Genomic DNA, 22,023 nt, shown 5'->3' with positions numbered 1-22,023 from the left:
ATCAGGAACAAAAGCAATAAAGAGACAGCTAACCTGTTCTGCTTGTGCTCCACAGGAGAACGTGAGAGATTTGGTGTTGCTCCAAAATGAAAGGAGAGAAGAGAAGAGATGACGAGCCAAGCAAAGGACACGGTAGGAGGATGGGAAATGTGTAAGGCAAGGTAGCCAGTGAAGAATACACCTTGGTGAGCTTTTAAACACAATAATGGTAAAAAGTAAGAATGGGCTTAAAAACAGGAACTGAGTAGTCAGAAACACTCTGTATTTCAGCAGTGAATCCTTGAATAACGTCCCCCTACTTATCCATTGCACATCACAGTCTGGTCAGCGGCGTACCTTAGAGGCTCCTCTGAGTCACCTGCAGGGTTGTTCCCAGGGACCATTGCTTCTGACTTCCCAGAGCTTTTTCAGGCCCAGCAAACCCAGCCTGTGCCAATTGCTCAAGTCTTTATAAATGCATAAATGTAATTTGGTAAATTAGTAAATTTGGTAAATTCAGCAAATTGGTCATTTAACAATTGGCAAATTGGTTTTTGGCAAGTTGGACCAATTGCCCTAGTACTAGGAGAAGGAAATCATTTCCAGGCCTTGGCAAATCTGCCCACCATGGCGTTCAATACAGTGCTTTGATGTTCACTCCCTCCATTCTCCTACTCTCCCCTCGTAAGTGTTAAAGTGTCCAAAATTCAAGAACCAGCCCTCATTCTCTGAGAGAAGGTCAACGGTTTAGACTTAGGCCTGGAGAGATCACCTCTGACAAAAGCTCATATCTACAGGTGTCCTTCAAGCCGAAAGTTAAGAGAAAATAATTAGCTAGGTTTGCCCATTAAAAAAAAATCCATAAATGATATATTACTATCAACCTAGGTAAGAAGATTACATCAAAAGTAGGGCATAGACCAGTGGTTAGAATTTACAAAATTTTGAGATTAAAAGTGTGGCCCAGGACATGATTGCAAAGTGGATATGTACACAGGCCAAAGGAGGGTAGAAGCGGTGTGGTGTGCAATGAGGGCCAGACACTCAACTCCACCTCTCATCTCATGCACGTAGTCTGGGGAAAAACTACAGAAGAATCAAGCTCATGTATGTCTTTTTTCCCTGTCATTCTCCCATTGCATCATTTAGGAATTCAGCCCCAGACTCCATGAAGGAGGAAGGGTTCAAACCCATTTTTGGTGAAGGCATCCTCTGCCCTTCAGAGAGACCATCCCTGTTCTGCCCTCAATGGGAGACCACAATGCTCCTGGGGTGAATGCTCTCCCCATGTGGTCTAGAGCTGAGCTCCAAAACAGATCCCAGATGTGGCCAGCCAAAACAGTCCCAGGCTTGGACTGCTCAGAGCAGAGCTGAGTGCTGCCAGGAAAAGCAGGGCAGAAGTCATGTTGGTTGTGGGGGGGAAGAGAGTGAGAGAGCATCTGCTCTTCTTTCCTTATTCAGTCCCCTTATAACCAACTTTCTCCTTCATCAACAGATAGAAAGAAAGCTAAACATATACAGAAGAGAGGCCTTATTGCAATGAGCAAGAAAACTCCAGCTGGGAACATTAAAATCACACAGACAAAAAAGCGCACAGAACACATGACACCCCCGTTGGCAGCCCCCGGCACTGGACCAGCCAACGCTCTGCCTCTTGAGAGCCAAAGACACATCTGCAGAAATACACATTTGCAGCAGCCATAGTAGAATCTGATGCTAGGAAAGAGGACAGGGGTAAATGTGTGTCTCCCCCATCCCTCCAGCCACAGGTCCCAAGGGCTTTCCAGGCACCAAGCCAAGGAGGAGGCTGTCAGCCTGTGTCCATCCAGGTGGGGGACAGTGGGATGACCAATGTACCCAACATCAAACCTGGGATCCTCCTGCTATGGGCCACCTGTGCAGTAGGAAGTTACCTTAAGCCTGGCTTCCAAATATAGAGGGGGGCTATGTGAACGAGGGCCCTGCAACTCTATTCTCAAGTTTTAAAAGTGGTATTATCATGAAGAAACAAAGACTCTCTTGGGCCTTCTTACTAGATTTGGGGAGGGGATAGATTCATACAACTGAACAAATATGGAACTTAGAGCAAAGGCCAGAAGACTAGCTCATGACTAGTTCTCTCCAGCAATCCTTAGAGAGACACAAACTATTATTAATAACACTCCTTCACTTGCTTGAGAGTACGGCCAGCACACAGGCTGCAGAATCAAATGTTCAGCATGTAGCTATGGTAGATCCCCCTAGCATCATCTGCAGCTGCATGAGCACTTTTCAGAAACCATCCAATTCTATATCCCAAACAACCAAGGTTGATTCCTCAGGGAGATGCTGAATCAACCTGTGGCCATTTGTGTTTGATGAGTTGCTCTGATTTTGAAAGGAGGTCTGACATTCCTGACACTGAACAGGTTGGGGTGAACCTAACAATGGTTAGCAGAAAAAGTCCCACAGTCCTGTGGGGACCCTCCAGAAACAGCTTGCTTGACTGTCTCCCCAGTCTTCAGCTCAATTCACCTCTTGAGCTTAGGCGAGAACAAGGCAAGGGAAGAGAAGGGGTTCATATTTCAATTTCCAGCCCCTGAGCTACAAAGGCCCTCAGGCACATGTCTTCTTCCTGGAGTTCACAAAGTGTGGCAGCCCCAGATGGGCATGAATCACCCCTCTGTCATCCCTGGCTAGGCTCTGATGTGATGTGCAGTGAAGGTTCACACTGTCACCCTTGCTGTGCAGACAACCCTGGCACAGGGTGCTCCTGTCCTGGTGGGACACTCAGTTTCAATTGTTTCAAATCAAGTCACAAAAGCTGAATGCAGCCTCTTCCCCAGGAAATAAGAGTGAGTTTGAGAGGGAATCTGGCTCTCTGTGGGGGCCTTATCTCTCTGCACTGGAAGAAACTTGTAAATGTTAGAAGACTTTTCTCAGGGATTCCTTCTTTGACCATCATAGACCCAAACATCCTTGCTATCCATCTGAGGATCACCTGGGTTCCTGTCCCCAAGCACTAAGGACATTCCTGGGAGGGAGTTTGTCAGGGGAAGGAGAGTAATTGTGGGATTCAGTTTTGGAATGCCCTCAGCTCTTCACTAAGCACCTCTCACAGAACTTTAAGACCAAAACCATAGAAAGGACACACAGCCAGCTTGTGGCTAACCCATCTATTGTTCCCCCCCTGGCTGGCAGGCAGTAGAAAGGGCAGGAGAGTGGGGGGATTGAGATGGAAAAGAGTTCATCTTGAACCACCCTTCTCCTCTTGGCCAAACAATGTCAAATGGGGGACAAAACTGAGGTAAGTGCCTATGACACCAAGTCATATCTGTTGATCACCTCCAATGTCCCTCACTGAGTCAAGCACTCTGAGGAAGACGAGAGCACAAGGTATGGTCCTCAAAGGGATGCCATCCACCAGCAGCTCAGCACAGGTGAGGCAGGATGGTGTAGGGGTGAGGGCAGAGACTCCAGATCTAGTTGGCTTTGGAATGGTCAACGGGCAGAGTCACCTTGGAATATTAATTTGTATTTTGCTTGTTGCATGTTCCAGCTCCCCTTTCAAATACTTGGCTGATAGGCCCTTTGGAATCGTTCCCTCTGGGAGGAAAGGAGAAACTGTGTAGAGGGAAATCGGCCTGCCTTTTGTCTGATAGGCCCTTCGGAAACGTTCGAAGTTGGCTGGAATCCAGATTCCAGCACTTAGCCAGAATTTAGGAAAGGTTTTTCAGGTTGCCATTTTCTCATTTGTAAAATAAAGATGGCAATGGGGGTCAACCTTATTAAGAACTACTGTGAGAACTCAATGAGCCTATATACATAAGGCACAGACTTATCCAAATGTCAGCTCTTCATGGGATAAGAAAAAAACATCAACTATAAAGCCAAAAAAAGATACTATGATGGACATGAAACAGTCTACAGGCCTAGATGAGTAAGAGGGGACACTTCTCTTATGTTCTTTAAATCAATTTAAGCACAACTCAATCCCCTTGTAAATGTAACACAGTCACTGTTGGACTCCCTCCCTCTCAGGGTTGAGCCTTCCATAGCTCAAGGACACCAGGAGGCCTTCTTCATGTGGCACCTGCCCCTCTGATGCTCTGGTTTCTGCTTAAGGGCCTCATGTCTTGGCCCACATGATTCCCTCTGGGCCAGAAGCTCTGCCACCTCCTTGCCTCTCTCGGGGATCAGGAGCCTTTGCCAAGGTTGGAGACCATGTGATCAACATACCACGCAGCCACCTCTGAGGTCTTCCTGCTGGCCAAGGGTCTGCTCATATTTACCAGCCTCCCCCATCTCCCCTTTTGGGAGTCTCTCTTTTCCCTTTCTGCTTGTCCACAAAGGTGCCCCCACAACCCCGCTCCTTTCTCTCCATCCAGTACACTTCATGTGATTCCTGGACAAAAGGCAGGCCGATTTCCCTCTACACAGTTTCTCCTTTCCTCCCAGAGGGAACGATTCCGAAGGGCCCATCAGCCAAGTATTTGAAAGGGGAGCTGGAACATGCAACAAGCAAAATACAAATTAATATTCCAAGGTAACATTCTGCTGCAATAACATATCAGGAAATAAATGTTCAATTGTGTCATGCTGATGACAGTCACCAGGATCTATACTTTTAAACATGATTGTATTCTATGTCATCGCACCTCCTGCTTGGGACAGGGTAATGCAGCAGCCTGGTCACCTCAGCAGATAATGTGGGTCAGGGTGGCTTCCCACAGGGGAATGACTCCTTAGCTGAGCTCTAACATAAGAAGGGGAAAAATCCTGGAGAAGGACAAGACGGAGGACATTTGAGACAGAAGCTAGAGGAAGGGCGAAGGCATGAAGGTCATAGTCATGGAAGGGGAGGGACAGAGAGACACAAGGGCAGCTGCGTATTTCTGGAACCCAAAGTACTAGGCAAAGGAGTCCCCACAGACAGGGGTAGATCTTCAAAAGACAGCACAGCCCATGCTGAGCAGCTCGACCATTAACATTTGGTCTGCTTTCTGAGACAAGGAATGAGGACCCCAGGTGCCATGGCAGGACTATGCAAAGCCTCAGGGTAAAGAAACACATGTAAGTCATTTAAAGCATTGCATTTATGATAAGATAAATGTAGATTTGTTAGTAAGAAGAATGTAAAATTTGATGAGTAAATTGTAAAGATAATATAGGAATTTTGTTTTACTTATAAAGAGGATATCCCTATGTTCCCTGGGGATTGCATTCATCCTCTTCAGTCCTTAAGTGTATTTCTGTAGCAAATTTTGAGAAGTTCTTTATCAGTAGCTTTAATTTTTGCTAAATCAGGATTCCCAGTTAAAAAGAAAAATGAAGTGCATTTTTCATAGTCACCCAGCCCCATCTCACACACACACACACACACACACACACACAATTTCCAACAAAAGTTTTGCAATCATTACTTACTCTCACTATGTGGGGATCACTGTTCTCTAGTCTATTTTATCCTAATCTATCCTATTTAACTTTTTTTTTTTTAAGATTTTATTTATTCATTTGACAGAGAGACAGAGAGCACACGTGCACAAGCAGGGGAAGTGGCAGGCAGAGGGAGAAGCAGGCTCCCCGCAGAGCCAGGGGCCCGATGTGGGACTCGATCCGAGGACCCTGGGATCATGACCTGAGCCGAAGGCAGTCACTTAACCAACTGAGCCACCCAGGCGCCCCTATGTAACTTTAAAACTCTGATCACAAGTGACTAAACTGATTTCATAACCCATTGATGGGTTCCCACCTATAGTATAAACATTGCTGCCATAATTGAGGTAGACCCATTGAAGTGACATCAATAAAGAAGTAGCCTGGTTAGATTTGTGTTTTTAATAAATCATGCTCTGGGCTGTGTGGAGTTTGACTTTGAGGAAGATAAATGGAGGACGCAGATCAGACAGGTGGTTCTTCTGATTCTTAAGGTGGTCTGCAATGAGGGCACTGCATTAAAACAGAAATAATAGGGATAAAGAGGAGATAATGATCACGAGTATTTAGGAACTAGAATCAGGAGGATATAATACTGTATTAGACATGGATCTGAAAGAGTGGGGAAAGTCTAGAATGGCTCCCAAGTTTCTACCTCAGCCTTGGGTCTACCATTAACTGAGGCACACAGGTCTACATGGGCAACACCTTGGCTTACTTTGAATTTGAAGTTCTTGAACCATGTCTACGTGGAGGGCCCAGAAGGCATCTGCGTGTACAAGCCTGAAAAATGAGAACTATAGATTAATATTTTGGCACCATCAGCATATGGGTAGCATTTAAAACTTTGAGAGTGTGCGTGGGATGCCCCAGGGAGACTTCTATATATGCCTGGCACACAGAAGATTGTTTCACTCTGTCTTTGTGTATGTGATTATATGTATACAGTATTTTACACACAGAATTAATTGCTGTCCTATTTTACCTCCCCCTCCCCCACTCACTGAAAACAAAATTAGCAAGACAACCCCTGACCTCAAGGTGGAACTCAGAGTGGGAAGACACAAAGTCTGGCCCATGAAACCAATGCACATCTCTTCTTTGGTACTTGGCTGTAGCCCCAGGACACTAGGTACACATCTGTCGGCTTCTTGCTACATTCACACATCCAATCCTGTGCTCAGCATAGCACCTGACACCTAGTAGGCACTCAGGGGGAGTAACAGATGAATGAGGCAAGTGATCCTGCCTCCACACTTAACCGTCACATGTATACATCTATTTCCTTTGAAGTCCAGAGTCACACACGGCTGATAAAGGGGAGATCTTTTTATAATAGAAAAAAATGCTCAGAGTATGAATAATAATGTGATTGCTTGGAAATGTGGCCCATTTTTTTTGGCAAGATATGACAGAAATTAGTTTTGTATCTAAAAATGACAATATATAATGACAGAATAAAAGAATCTTCTACTAGGAGAATACAATTACCATACTCTTAACAAATGTAAGAGTCATGCTTGAATGAGTTAGATGAAATTTCCCTGCTGTGACTAAAACGCATTTCCTTATACAAATACATGATTTCACAAAGATGTCATGTTATATAATTTTAAAAACTATCAAAATAACTTATTCAAAAATATTTCATTTTAAGACTTTAAAAATATGTTAACTATGTTGTGAATAATAAACTGATGACATAAATAATTTCATTTTTAAAAGTATTATTTCCATTTTTCATTTAAAATAAACACATTTAAAACAGCAGATACCTGAGATCATTTTATACATTGTTGGACGTTAAGTTAAACAACGATGCAACTAACCTTGGTTCAAAATTGTTTCAGTTTGACATTTTAGACTTTTACATACATACAGAAGGAGGATAATCACATTTTTATTGATAGGATCATAAAAATTATCCGTTCTCAAGGCTGTTATAGTATCTAATTTATTTTAAAATACTCGCAAACAGAGCAATATATTTGTATGGGAACCTTAACTAATCTGAACTCCTCATGGGGTGATTAGTTAGCATTTAAAAGACCCTAATCAGACATTCTCTGAGAAGCCTACTGCAAGCAGCTTTCAATATGGCTTTTCAAATCTGTACTAGAAGACAGAATTCATGTAAACATGTTAGATAATATTTTCATTGGTGAAATAACAGGTGTTCGAGATAGTGGTCAGATAGAAATTGTATGCAGGCATCTTAACCTTATGAAAAAGGATAAAAATTTGTCACATTCCCTCTCAATGTGAGACCCTAGGTCTGGTCCAGTCTTCCTCCACTTGATGAAGGACTTTTCTGCCTATTCAAACTAGAGGGCTTCTTCCTCCCTTTCAGGAATACTGTTTTATCTGCCTTGATGTGAATATTTATGCAAAGTGTTGGGCCTGAGTGCCGTGAAGGACAAAGAAGTTATCAAGCCAATTACATGACTGCTTACTAAAAAATGTTAGATTATAGTAGAATTACATCTAAGACTTGCTTTCACTATTCCTAACACCTGGTAACTAGGGTGGGGAAAGGAGCTATCAGTTCCCACTTACTTTTAACTATTGGAAGTAACCTGTAATCACCAAAAGAAACTGACATTGTCATTGGCTAAATTGGTTTACATGAGTTTTCAAAAGTATAGTAGAGAGAACAGTAGGGATAGCCAGAAAAAGACTGACTCTGTCCCTGTCCGAAATAACCTGAAGCTGAATAATTTCTGAAGTCTGACTATCTTCACAAAAAGTGACATATAAAATGAGTGGTATAGGTAGAACACCTGAACTAGTCTACACCTCCCATTACAGAGATGAGAACTTCAACCCACAGATAACAGACCAGAATCTCACAGGTAATAAGTGGACCCACACACTGCCTCAACACAAGGGCAAGCCAATCAGCAAAGAAGCCTCAGCCTCAGCCTCATTCTGTCCCAAGGGTTGGACATTTCTGACATTTCCTATACTCCTTGGGTGACTGGAGGGTAGTGGAAAGACTTCCACTCAAAAACAATGACCCATGGGCTGCCATTATTTGGTGTATTTCCTGCTGTGGATTTGAGGTTTGAATGGATGAAACCACTATACAAAATATAGAAAGACAGGCTGTTTGTTGAGATTAGGTTAACAGCTGAAATTTCATGGTCAGGAATTCAGCCTTTTGAATTTAGCATGACTCTCTCATGTACAAAGATACTAAATTTGTTCAGCAAACGTGACTTGAGCATCGATTGTATGCACAGGTACTTTACTAAACACCAGGGACACAGAAATAAAAGAGACATAATCCCTGCCTCAAGTTGTCACCCATCCTGCGGAAATGGTGTGATCTCAGGAGGAATTTCATAGGACTTAATTTAGCTCATGTTTTCCTGGATGCCCAGAAGGACCTGGGGCAATTTCTGAGCACAGGGAAAGAGTTAAAGGTAAATATCAAAAATGAACAAGAAGGGGAAAGATACTAAAAGAGGTTCCTTCTGGTGGCAGCCTTTCTGGCATCACCACATTATCGTAAGACCAACTCTAACCATAAGTGAGGTAACTGAAGTTATTAGCCAGGTGAAGGATGTAAGTCTATTGGTAAAATGCAGATTCATCCCTGGCGGCTTGGCTCTTGTCTTGGAACAATAGAAACATAATGCTTCTCTATGCATTCATGCTCTTTAATATGTTTACCCCAAATCCTTGCAGTGAAGAGAGGCTTCTTCCCTTCCATTTCCATTGACCAGATGAACTCAGAATCGTCTGGGGTTTGCATCGCACAATGTCTCCAATGAAGCAGAGGTAGATGAAAGTAGAATACATCCTGTACCTCCTGCCAAGTTAGAAAACAGGCCCATATTGGGGCCAGATGTATAAATCATGCCAAATCATATTTTACCCTTCCAGAGCTCCACTCCTCTGAGACACTTAGAAACAGGAGCAGGTAGATGTTGACTGCTAAAAATCCTTTTCCCTGAGATATAAGCAAGGATTTTAGACTCAAGGAGAAAACCTGCATTTTCTGGTGCTGGGCATTAGATTTGCCCTTGGCAAAGCATTTAGGGTGGCTTGGAAAAAGTCGAAAGACTTGTTAGGCATCGAAACCTCAGAACAATGCTTTAATGATTTAAGTGTAAATGAATCTTCGACACATCTGGATTAAATTTCCCTTTCAAGGCACATGCTAAAACACAGAAGAAAAATGTTTCTGACAAGCCATATGTTCAGTTCACCAAATGAGTGCAAACTATGTGATAGATCATCTGTGAAGGCCAACTGTGTGCCATCCCACAGGACATGTGCTGCCCACAGGTGGTTGCATCTCAGGCTCTCACCCAGTAAATAAGAGTGGGAAAAATGGATGTCTATATGGAAAAGAATGAAACCGGACCCTTATCTTACACCATACATGAATACACAAAAAACAACTCAAATGGATTAAAAATTTAAACATAATACCTAAAACTAAACACTATATATAGAAAGCCCTAAAGACTCCACCAAGAAACTACTAGAACTGATAAATGAATTCAGTAAGGTGGCAGAATACAAAATCAATGTTCAGAAATCTGTTGCATTTCTATACACTAATATTGAAGCAAAAGAAAGAGAAATTAAGAAAACAATCCCATTTACAATTGCACCAAAAAATAAACTAAATAAAATGTCTAGAAATAAACTTAACCAAGAGGTGAAAGAACTGTACTCTAAAAACTATAAAACACTGATGAAGGAAATTGAAGATGTCACAAAGAGATGGAAAGACATCCCATGCTCATGGATTGGAAGAAAAACATTGTTAAAATGTCTATACCACCCAAAGCAATCCACACGTTCAATGCAATCCCTATCAAAATACCAACAGCATTTTTCACAGAACTAGAACAAACAATTCTAAAATTTGTATGGAATGAACCACAAAAGACCCCTGATAGCCAAAGCCATATGAAAAAGAAAGGGGGAAAAAAAGCAAAAAAAAAAAAGCTGGAGGCATCACAATTCCGGACTTCAAGTTACATTACAAAGCTGTAGTAATCAAAACAGTGTGGTACTGGCACAAAAACAGACACATAGATCAATAGAACAGAATAGAAAACCCAGAAATAAACCCACAATTACACAGTCAATTAATCTTCAACAAAAGAGGCAAGAATATGCAGTGGGAAAAAGACAGTCTCTTCAACAAATGGTATTGGGAAAACTGGACAGCTATATACAAAAAAAAAAAAAAAAAGAGAAAGGAAGGAAGGAAAAAAGAAACTGGATCACTTTCTTACACCATACACAAAAATAAACTCAAAAGAGATTAAAAACCTAAATATGAAACCTGAAACCATAAAAATCCTAGAAGAGAGCACAGGCATTAATTTCTCTGACATCAACCATAATATCTTTCTAGATATGTCTCCTGAAGAAAGGGAGACAAAAGCAAAAATAAAATTGGGACTACATGAAAATAAATAGCTTCTGTACAGCAAAGGAAACAACAAACAAAACTAAAAGACAACTTACTACTAAAAGAATGGGAGAAGATATTTGCAAATACCATATCCAATAAAGGTTTAGTACCCAAAGTATATTAAAAAAAACTGATACAACTCAAGACCAAAGAAACAAATACTCCAATTTAAAAATGGGCAGAAGACATGAACAGACAGTTCTCCAAAGAAGACATCCAGATGGCCAACAGACACATGAAAAGATGCTCAACATCAGTCATCATCAGGGAAATACAAATCAAAACCACAATGAGAAATACAAATCAAAACATCACACCTGTCAGAATGGCTAAAATCAAAAAGACAAGAAGCAACAAGTGTTGGTGACGATATGGAGAAATAGGAACCCCCTAGTTCACTGCTGATGGGAATGCAAACTGTTGCAGCCACTGTGGAAGACAATATGGAGATTCCTCAAAAAATTAAAAAATAGAACTACCCTACAATCCAGTAATACACTATTGGGTATTTACCCAAAGAATAAAAAACACTAATTTGAAAGGATATATGCACCACTATGTTTATTGTAGCATTATGTGCAATAGCTAAATTATGTCTACTGATAGATAAATGGATAAAGAAGATGTGGTGTATATATATATGTGTGTGTATATATATATATATATATATACACACACATATATATATAGTGGTTTACAAATATTTTCTTCCATTGCATAGGTTGGCAATATATAATGACAGAAAAAAGAATCTTCTACTAGGAGAATACAATTACCATACTCTTAACAAATGTAAGAGTCTTTGTCTTTGTCTACACACACACACACACACACATACACATAATGTAATATTATTCAGCCATAAAAAAGGATGAAATCTTGCCATTTGCAACAACATGGATGGATCTAGAGAGTATAATGCTAAGCAAAATAAATCAGAGAAAGACAAATATCATATGATTTCATTCAAATGAACAAAGGAAAAAAAAGAGATAAGCCAAAAAACAGATTTTTTTTTAAGATTTTATTTATTTATTTGACAGAGAGAGAGAGATAGCCAGAGAGGGAACACAAGCAGGAGGAGTGGGGGAGGGAGAAGCAGACTCCCCACTGAGCAGGGAGCCTGATGTGGGGCTCAATCCCAGGACCCTGGGATCATGACCCAAGCCAAAGGCAGACACCTAATGACTGAGCCACCCAGGCACCCAAACAGATTCTTAACTATGGAGAACAAACTGATGGTTGCCAGAGGGGAGATGGGAGCAGGGATGGGGGAAACAGGTGAAGGGATTACAAGTACACTTATCTTAAAGAGCACTGAGTAATATATGGAATTGTTGAATCACTACATTGTACACCTGAAATAAAAAGAACACTGTATATTAATTACAATGGAATTAAAATTATAAAAATGGTTTAAAAGTCTAAACATAAGACCTAAAACCATAAAACTCCTAGAAAAAAGCACAGGGAAAATGCTGCTCGACATCAGTCTTGGTGATGATTTTTTGGATTTGAGGTGAAAAGCAAAAGCAACAAAAGCAAAAATAAACAAATGGAATTGCATCAAACTAAAAAGCTTCTGCACAGCAAAAAAAAAAAAAAAAATCAACAAAATGAAAAGGCAGCCTATGCAATGGCAGAAAATATTTGTAAATCATATATCTGATAAGAGGTTAGATCCAAAATCTATAAAGAACTCATACAATTCAACAGCAAAAACAAACAACAAACAGTAACAATAACAACAATAACCAGATTAAAAAAACTAAGTAGATATTTTTCCAGAGAAGACATACAAATAGCCAACAAGTACGTGATAAGGTGCTCAACATCATTAATCATCAAGTAAGTACAAATCAAAATCATAATGAAATATCATCTCATACCTATTAGGGTGATTATTACCAAAAAATCAAACTATAACAAGTTTTGGTAAAGGTGTGAGGAAAAGGGAACCCTTTTACACTGTTGACAGGAGTGTGTACTGGTGTAGCCTTCATGGAAAACAGGACTGAGGTTCCTCAAAAAATTAAAAATAGAACTACCATATAATCCAGCAATTCCACTTCTGGGTATGTATCTAAAGGAAATAAAATCACTATCTCAAAGATATCTGCACTTCCATGACGTGGGAATTGTTTACAATAGACAAGATATGGAAACAACCTAAGTGTCTATCAACAGAAGAATGGATAAAGAAAATGTAATATACATACACACACAGAATGGAGTATTATTCAAACTTAAAAAAAGAAAGAAATGCAACAACATGAATGAACTGGAGGACATTATGCTAAGTGAAATAAGCCATACAGAGAACGACAATTACTGCCTGGTACCACTTATAAGTGGAATCTAAAAAAGTGGAACAGAACTTTTTACAGAAGCAGAGAGAATGGTGGTCATCCCAGGCTGAGGGGTGGAGAAATGGGGAGATGTTGGGCAAAGGGTACAAAAGTTCAGTTATGAGATGAGTAAGTTTGGAGACCTACTGTACACCATGATGACTATCGTTATGGTAATGTATTGTATACTTGAAATTTGCTAAGAGAATAGATCTTAAGTATTTTCACCACACACACACACACACACACACACACACGTAATCATTTCACAGTGTATATGTATATCAAATTAACATGTTGTACTTTAAATATATGCTTTTTATTTGTCAATCATACCTGAATAAAGTTGAAAAAAACAGTAGGGGTCTAATAGGGCAAAACATGAAATGAATAGGAAGCAAAGAACAACAAAACACTCACACACACACACACACACAAAACCCAAAAAACTACGGGCTATGAGCCACAGACTTGTGAATCCTCTTTTTGATTCGATCGATCCTAGCATGGTCTCCTTGGCAAGGGAAAACTCAACATTTTGAAAACTGATCAGTCTAGGTTCAGCCTGGGACAAAAGCTAAGACTGCCTTACTGAAAAAATACAGATACGGCCTAAGGGCGACTACAAAAGTTTAAAATCTATAACATGGTGACATCCTAATACATGCACAGAAAAGTCTGCCAGAAATATCTGAGTCCAAAAGACCAAGAGAGAACAAAATTATTCTGGGAAAAAATAATTAAGATTTAGGTTTGTATGAATCCCCAATAATCCACAGTAGATAAAGATAGTCAACTTTAGAAGAGAGAGACCAAGGTTTCTTTCGAAAGTAGCAATAAGGCTGACAGATTCCAAACCTGGCTGAGTGACTAAATCCATTAATCTAAGTCTGAATCTGAGTGAGGCTGGGAAATGTGGTGCCATGAGGTTTACAGACTACTTAGGAGAGAGAACAGCTGCAGACTTGTCCTCCAAAATTAATGTCCACTGCACTTTTCCAACCACCTATAAAAGCCATAAAAATAAGAAAATGCAATAAGAAAAAAGTCAGCAATCATCACGTATTAAATGGGTTTACTGTCTCACCTTTGGATTCAGCCTTTTATTTTTACATCTTCTAGAAAAGGTAACTGTAACTATTACTAATCCCTAATAGCCTGTCCTAAAAATTTCTATGCTAGTTTGTGTGCAAAAAAGGAAGGGAGATAGAGAAGGAGGAAGGAAAAAAAAGGAAGACAGAAGGGAGGGAGGGAGGAGGAGTAACATGCCAAATTTGGAGCATTTGAGGAATTATAAGTGATTGGACTGGGTATACAGGGCTTTATCATTAGACTGTACGTGAAAGTCAGAAGATGGAAAATGTAGGAAAAAGCTGAGTAAAGACATAAAAGGCAACTAAGAATGGTTTATTATAGAATATGATCATTCTTATGGAATGAACTGGAAGGGGGTTTTAGATGGAAGAAAGGGTGAGGAAATCTCAGCTAATTAATATTGATAACTTTTTTAAATTTTACAGTTTCCCCACTAAATGTCAAAGAAATTTTAAACTGCCCACACTTTTCCCAAACTATTTTATTTCATGTTTCATCATTTGGTGAATTTAATCAGTTCCACAAAGGAAACAGAAATGATGGCCAAATGAAAATATAAACTTCAAGAGCTTGGGAATCATCACTGAGGAGTCCTGCTTCTTCCCAGTAAGGCTGCTCAGCTGTGGGCTCTGGATAGAACGAGAATCTCTTCTGAACTTACATAACCTTAAGTCAAAAGATGAAAAGTGGCTAATAGGAGAGAGTCAGGTTGAAAAGGACGAGCTCTCACTAATTACTCAGCGGAAGTTTTTGTAGGAAGTAGCAATAAAGGTTTCATGTATTTCACACTTTTCCCTAGAATAGGTTTTACCAAATTTTAGTAAAGACACATGGAAAGATTTCTTTCTGGGCATTAACTTAAATCTCATTTTCAACTCATATTTTTAGATATCGAGTCCTGTGGTTGGCATTACAGAAGTGTTTCTGGAGGGTGGCCATGTTGTGATGATTTTTAATGGATGCCAAAGAAGAAAAAAACATTCCAACTTGGAAGGAATAATTTAGGCCAGAGAAGAAAGCACAAGGCAGTCTAAACACAAACCATCCATGTTAAACAAATGCAGCCATGCCGAAACAATAGTTTGTACTTCAGACCAAAAAATATTGTGATACTCTTGTGGGCTACAGAGAATCATATAAGAAATATTATAGAAATGATCCTTTTTGGTACTGGGAAACATTAGACCATTTGCCTTAAACATTGTGCTGTGGTTAGAGGCCCATTCCTAGCCCCAAAGCCTTTTTTCCTTGCCAAACTAAAGCAGATAGATACATGAGCAGGAGGCAGTGGGGACCAGCCCTTGGACACTTAAGGATTAAGTAATGGCAATATCACACAAGGAAGTCCAAAGACCTGGGGTCTAGTTCAAAATCTCCTATTATTTGCTAAGTATGAACCATTAGTAGGTACCCATCTGAGCCTCTATTTCTCATTCATAAAAATGGGATAATTCTTGCTCTTTCAGTGTCTAGTACCATATCAACTGTAAGGTGATCGTAAATTTGGGGACTAATAATAAGCCCTTATAAATTGAACCTCTTGGGGCGCCTGTGTGGCTCCATCATTAAGCGTCTGCCTTCTGCTCAGGTCATGATCCCAGGGTCCTGGGATCAAGCCCCGCATCAGGCTCCCTACTCAGCAGGAGGCCTGCTCCTCCCTCTCCCACTCCCCCTGCTTGTGTTCCCTCTCTCGCTGTGTCTCTCTGTGTCAAATAAATAAATAAATCTTTAAAAAAATAATAAATTGAACCTCTTAAGAAGAAAACATGTTTTTCTGCCTTAAAGAAAGCAAGATGGAGATTTAACTTTTCAACAAATTGTAGCACAAGTAGGAGAGGTATCATAGATATATCAACTAATGTTTAAGAACCACAAGATAGGAAAAGTGAAACTTTGATTTTTGGACAGAGTTAATGAAAGTCTCTTTGGTGCGCAAGGCACTGACAGGTGGTCGATCTAGCATTTAGGCGTGCTTACAGGCACTTCTGGTCTCATACAGCATCACTCAATGCCATGTCACAGATGATACAGAGAGTCTTACTAGACTCCCAGTCAACCTGAATCTTTCTCAGACTCCACCCTCCTCAGTCTTACTTGGACAAAGCGCTCAAAAATAAGTTCAGCTGATAAGTCAGACATGACTCCAACAGGGTGTTGAGTTCCTCATGTCAGAGCTCTAGAAGTAAGACACTATTCTTAGCGGGGCTTACTTGGGAAATATTTAGCAGTGGTTGTTAGCTATTCTAGGAATGACACTGAATTTGGATGGGATCAGGTTGGCGCCTCCACTAGAAGAATGTCTGTTCTGGTAAGGAATGACGCATGGGGATTGTAAATTCAATTAGAATATTTTAAGCCATCTTGTGGGTAAACAGAAGTTCCTGCAAGCCAACTCGTCAATATAATTCACCCATGGCTCTGAGTGTTCTCATAAAAGGTGGGGAGAACTTCTAGTCAGCATTACCCTAACCATCATGGTAATTGGTTAAATTCACATCTTCCATTGATAAAAGTCAGAAACTTCAGATGCAAGGAGAATCACTGGACACCTTCTCAAAACACATCCCAGGGATCCCCATGAACAGCTTACCATAATTCTTGGCACCCAAATTGGCATCAGTGCATGGCCTACCCCAGCATTTCAGAAATCACAGGTAGATAAACTCACCCAGGAAACCAGAATGAGAGACTGTAGAAAGCAAAAAACAAACTTAGGGCTCAGTTGATATCTGAAGGCAGAGGAACATGTAGGCAAATTTTGCTTACCTGACAAATTTACATAGAGTGGGCTCTGGACATGAAAAATAGTAAATCACAGTCCATTTCTAGGCTTTCATATATTCACAGTATATATCCAACCTTTTGTATTCCCTCTGTTCAAGAAGGCTTTTCTATAAAAGTCCTCATAAATGCACTTCCAATCATTGGGTCATTTAATCTAGATGAATATAGGAGTTAATATCTGTAAAGCACTTAGAAAAATCTCTGGCACACAGTATTCTCATATAAATGTTTGTTAAATAAAAAATTTAAGAATTTAGTACATCCATTTTTAAGCAAGTCAACAAAATTATAAACTCCTTGGAGCTTTTTAAAAAATTCCCTACAGTTCTATCAAAGTTCTGGGAACATACCACACATGTAATAAACACTACTTTATAATGGACTCATTTCAAATATTTATCGAGTATCTGTCAGGTTATTCAAAATGAATTGAACACTTTAAAAAATTTATTGTTCAGTATCTAAGTTGTATGTGAACATGCAGTCAACCAATTTGTAAAGAAGCCACTGCAGTTTCTTCACTCTTGCAGATGCTCATTATGTATCCTGCACGTCACCTGGCAGGCCTCAATCCTGCATCTCATTCATCTCAGAACCTGTGTAGCAGCATACTGTCAATGCCAAAATGGCAGCCTTGATGTGGTCCTTCGTGCCCTCAGATGTGAGAAGACGAAGTGGTCAGAAGACAAGGTTCTTAACATAGCCCCATAAGAAGTCACACGGTGTGTGATCTGAGGAGTCAGGGGGCCACTGCTCCCGAGATGCGGATGGGGAAAGCTCTGTATGTGGGACCACATGCTAAATTCCTTGATCCCTGACAGTGTTACCCACTAGATGAGCTAAAATAGTCCTCCTCTTGAAGGAACTTTACTCTGAGTCTTAAATGCTATTACTCTTTCTTCTTCTCAGCATACTTCCCCTTTTTAAAGTACTCTATTCCTCCTGGAAAAAAATCATATATATATATATATATATGATTATATATAGAGAGAGAGATTATATAATAGATTATATATAGTATACATACTACAATAGATTGAGGCAGATAATGAGTTCCTTATGCTCATATTTTCACATTTAATTCTTCTACTTACTTGTTTCTTTGAAACATTTCTTACTTTCCCCATTTGAATTGCTCCTTTCTGGAGCTTCTCTCTGTCCATCTGCTCTTCTTGGGAATCAAGGTTCAGGTTAAAGAGTCATTTTTTAGGGCACCTGGACGGCTCAGTTGATTAAACATCTAACTCGTTATTTCAGCTCAGGTCATGATCTCAGGGTCATGGGATCTAGCTCAACGGGGAGTCTGCTTCTCTCTCTCTCTTCCTCTCCCTCTGTCCCTCCACCCACTCACAAGTGCTGTCGAGCTCTCTCTTCTCTCTTTAAAATAAATAAATCTTAAAAAAATTTAAAAGACTCATTTTCCCAGTACATGTAGTTTGCCATTCATCAGTGTCCACATGAGTACCAGCTTTGTGTCCAGTTCATCATGTCATCCTGCCTTCCCTCTTCATCAGATGAAGTACATTTTCCAAAAATGATCTCCCAAGCTTCAGCCTTTGCTGTCTCCCTGTGCTCAATGACACTGCAAGGCTCTCCTAATACACCTCTTTACCCAGTGCCAGTTATATTTTACTGATGTCTTTCACCAAAATATATCCAAAGATGTTCAACAAACCTGCACCTCACAACCTCTTTAATGCTTGAAACATCCCTCCATAGTGGGGTGGACATCAACATAGTCTCAGCTCTCGATCCTCATAGTCTGTTTCCATTCATAGATAGATCAGAAAACCCATAGAGTTTAACACATCCATAACTCACTTCATAGGTAGGTGATAGCTCATCAAATCCTAAAAAGAATGCCGCACTAAAATCTACTCAAATAATCTACCGTTACTCTCTTTAGTCCTCTAACAAATCTCCTGTACCAAGGATGGTACTCAACATATCCAAATGAGTTGCTCACTTAGAAACACAAGTATGTGCAAGATTAGTATCCACTCCTTTAGTGGCAAGCCCAGGAAATTCCAGAGATGAGAGAGGGGTTACCACATGAATTCCCTTCAGAAAACGGACTTCCTTTATTTCATTGGCCTTCAGGAATCTCTTTTACTCCTCATTCCATGCAATAAAGAGATCTAGAGGAAATACATTTTTTAGGCAAGGGAAGAAATGCAAGACCTGCAAACAAAAGACCTCAGAAGTGTTTTTCTGGGGTTCATATTTCCCAAACTTGTGCTGACTTTCCTTTAATCACTGAAAAGCAAGGAGATTTTGAGTTTTGCATTTTCTTAATCTGAACATAACCATCACCTTCATAGTATGCCTCACACACATATAGCCACCCTTACCCTTCAAGAAAAATAAACCCATTCCTACCAGCAGCAGCTACCTACGTTTCCCCTCACATTGCTGCCATGTTCTCTTTCCCTACCCTCTGCTCTCTAGGTGCAAGGGTGTGATCAAGAAATGGAAAGACTTTCATCACCTTGACTTCCACCAAGATTATAGATTCCATATTATAACTGAATGGTTGTCAGATTCATGGATTGTCAAAATTCTCAAGGTAACTGGAGATTAGATGCTCAATAAATGTTACTTACTATTCCATCAGACTCCAAGCAAGGCCTCTATCTAAATTTTCTCATTAGTGTGTCTCAGCATTGTGGTATATAGTAAATGCTTAATATCCATTTGTTGAATAAACGAACAAATAAATGAGTAAATGAATGAATTAATGAATGAGAGATCACTTATTCTAAATACCTATTTTAAGGGTGACAAATGCTATGTAGCATTAATAACAGACATTTCATATTTGCCGTCTTATAGCATTTGCAGTCTTAAATAATATAAAACTAATTTAAATGACTTACCCAGTTCCTCACACTTCTAATACCAACTCTTTAGTGCTCCTAAAATAAAAAAAAAAAAAAAATGCTGCAGTTGGGAAATCAGCTCCAGCAACAAATTATTAAATATAATAACAGGGCCATGTGAATCCATATGAACTTACAAGGACAGAGCCTGAAATCAAAAGTATGTGTGATATGTTAATAAAATATATGAATATTAAGAAAATATGTACTATAGAATGCCAAGCTGATGACAATTTTGCTGGTTGATCAATGCTTGCTGATGAACATTTTGCTAGTTGTTCAATATTGATAATTTGTTTTAAATTAGCTATAAAAGCAAGATGTCCTATGGGAAAAATACAAATTACGGGGGAATCAAAAACAGAAATAAGGTGCTTTTACATCAGCAAGTGAAACAGATACATCTATTTCAAAATTGCAAGTTTGGGGGCGCCTGGGTGGCTCAGATGGTTAAGCATCTGCCTTCGGCTCAGGTCACAATCCCAGGGTCCTGGGATCGAGCCCCACATCGGGCTCCTGGCTCAGCAGGGAGCCTGCTTCTCCCTCTCCCTCTGCCTCTCTCCCTGCTCATGCTCTCTCTCTCTCTCTCTCACTGTATCTCTGTGTCTCAAATGAATAAATAAAATCTTTAAAAAAAAATTGCAAGTTTGGGTTCTACATCCACTAAAGAGAAAAGTGGAGAATTTCAGCAATTATCCAGATATTTCAAAAGAGGTACTGTATTTTGCTTAGTCCACTAAATATCTCACACAAAACTAAGGGCTGGTTTTGTTTCACATGGTCTGGGAAATAGCCCCAGTATTCTCCTGAAAAGCTGATAGTTACATGTAATGAGTAATCTTTAGTCCATGGGAAAACCTTAGTTTTAGTGTGATTCATTGGTCTCCTATGCATTGCATTTATTACAAAATAGGTTGTATTTTATTATATTACTAACTAAAAATCAAAAAGCACATATATGAATATGTAGATCTAGAGAGAGGAAGGAAGTAGCACTGTTTATCTACCCAAATATTATCACTTCCTTGATTCTAAATACAAACGAATCTAGATACAAAATGCCTTACTCTATTCTTTGTTAACTGTCACGTAGACTTTAAGAAGTCCACCACCCATATCAGGGAGATAAGGCCTGCTTCATCCTGCTCCAAATCAAGTACCAGCTGACGAGAAGCAATGATTCATTAACTTAGTTTCCTCTGAGTAAGGAAGAAACAGATTGTGTGTGTTAATCCATCAATATTTTGAAAATTTTTGAAAGGAACCTTGGATCCCAAAACAAATAAATGCAGATTTGGGGGAATCATTTAGAGGAAAAGCCTGGGTGTGTCTACATTTTCCTTACTAATGACTGCAACCAATTAAATAATTTAATTGGCAAAACTTATTAGTAGGACAGAACTGGAAACAAATTTATTTATTCTGACAAGTTTTCTATTAGAGATATCAAGAAACAACTGATGTCTCTTGGAAAGGACTAAAGATAACACCCTCTTTGGCAATCGACTGTGTGTTTCCTTTGGTTTGATTTTCCTTGGTTTTCCATGGCAAAAAGAATTTGCTTAAAGGTACCTCTCCCTGATCTACCCGGTATTCTCCATGAGAATCAGAGCTCCCAATATGGTGATGAGCCTGGTTTCCTGCAGCAAATGAGGATGATACCCTGAGACCTCTGAGGCCTGTTCCTCCAGGGCAATGGGCACCTGAGTAGATGAACCATAGAAAGAGAAACTGTTTTCCATTACCAAAAGCAAATACAGCAAATTGGAAGGAAAGAGAAACCCTTTGTTCTGAGGTTGTAGAGGTTGGTTGTAAGACCATCAGCTGCCTTGTAAAGAGCACATTATGGAGGACATAATCTTTTCCTCTCAATGGCCATCTCACAAGGCCTACACTGTAAGGTCCCAAAGAAGCTGGGAGGATGAGAACACAGTGCAGAAGACTAATTCAGTTTCAATTGTGACATTCAAACAAAGAAATGTGGCTGTTTGGGAGAACTGTCCTGACTACAAAGGAACCATCTGCAACTAATTATGATATCCAGCCTTATTTAAAACCATCATTTCATTTTGTATTTTGA

General features: G+C 39.8%; 1 protein-coding gene across 1 annotated transcript in view; it reads right to left on the bottom strand.

Annotated features, from left to right (window-relative positions):
- Positions 1-5,266: 5,266 nt before the first annotated feature.
- ATP6AP1L (ATPase H+ transporting accessory protein 1 like) overlaps positions 5,267-22,023 on the bottom strand; it is a 58,487-nt gene continuing 41,730 nt past the window's right edge. Inside the window, exons 12-13 of the mRNA XM_035014780.1 lie at positions 9,073-9,211; positions 5,267-6,180 (exon numbers count right to left, since the gene is read on the bottom strand). Coding sequence (XP_034870671.1) covers positions 6,143-6,180; positions 9,073-9,211 — 177 coding nt within the window. The 3' untranslated portion in view covers positions 5,267-6,142. The remainder of the gene's footprint in view (positions 6,181-9,072; positions 9,212-22,023) is intronic.

The sequence above is a fragment of the Mirounga leonina genome, unplaced genomic scaffold (assembly GCF_011800145.1).
Source record: "Mirounga leonina isolate KUSES-001 unplaced genomic scaffold, KU_Mleo_1.0 Mir_168, whole genome shotgun sequence".
NCBI lineage: Eukaryota > Metazoa > Chordata > Mammalia > Carnivora > Phocidae > Mirounga > Mirounga leonina.
This window is presented reverse-complemented; position numbering and strand designations above follow the sequence as displayed.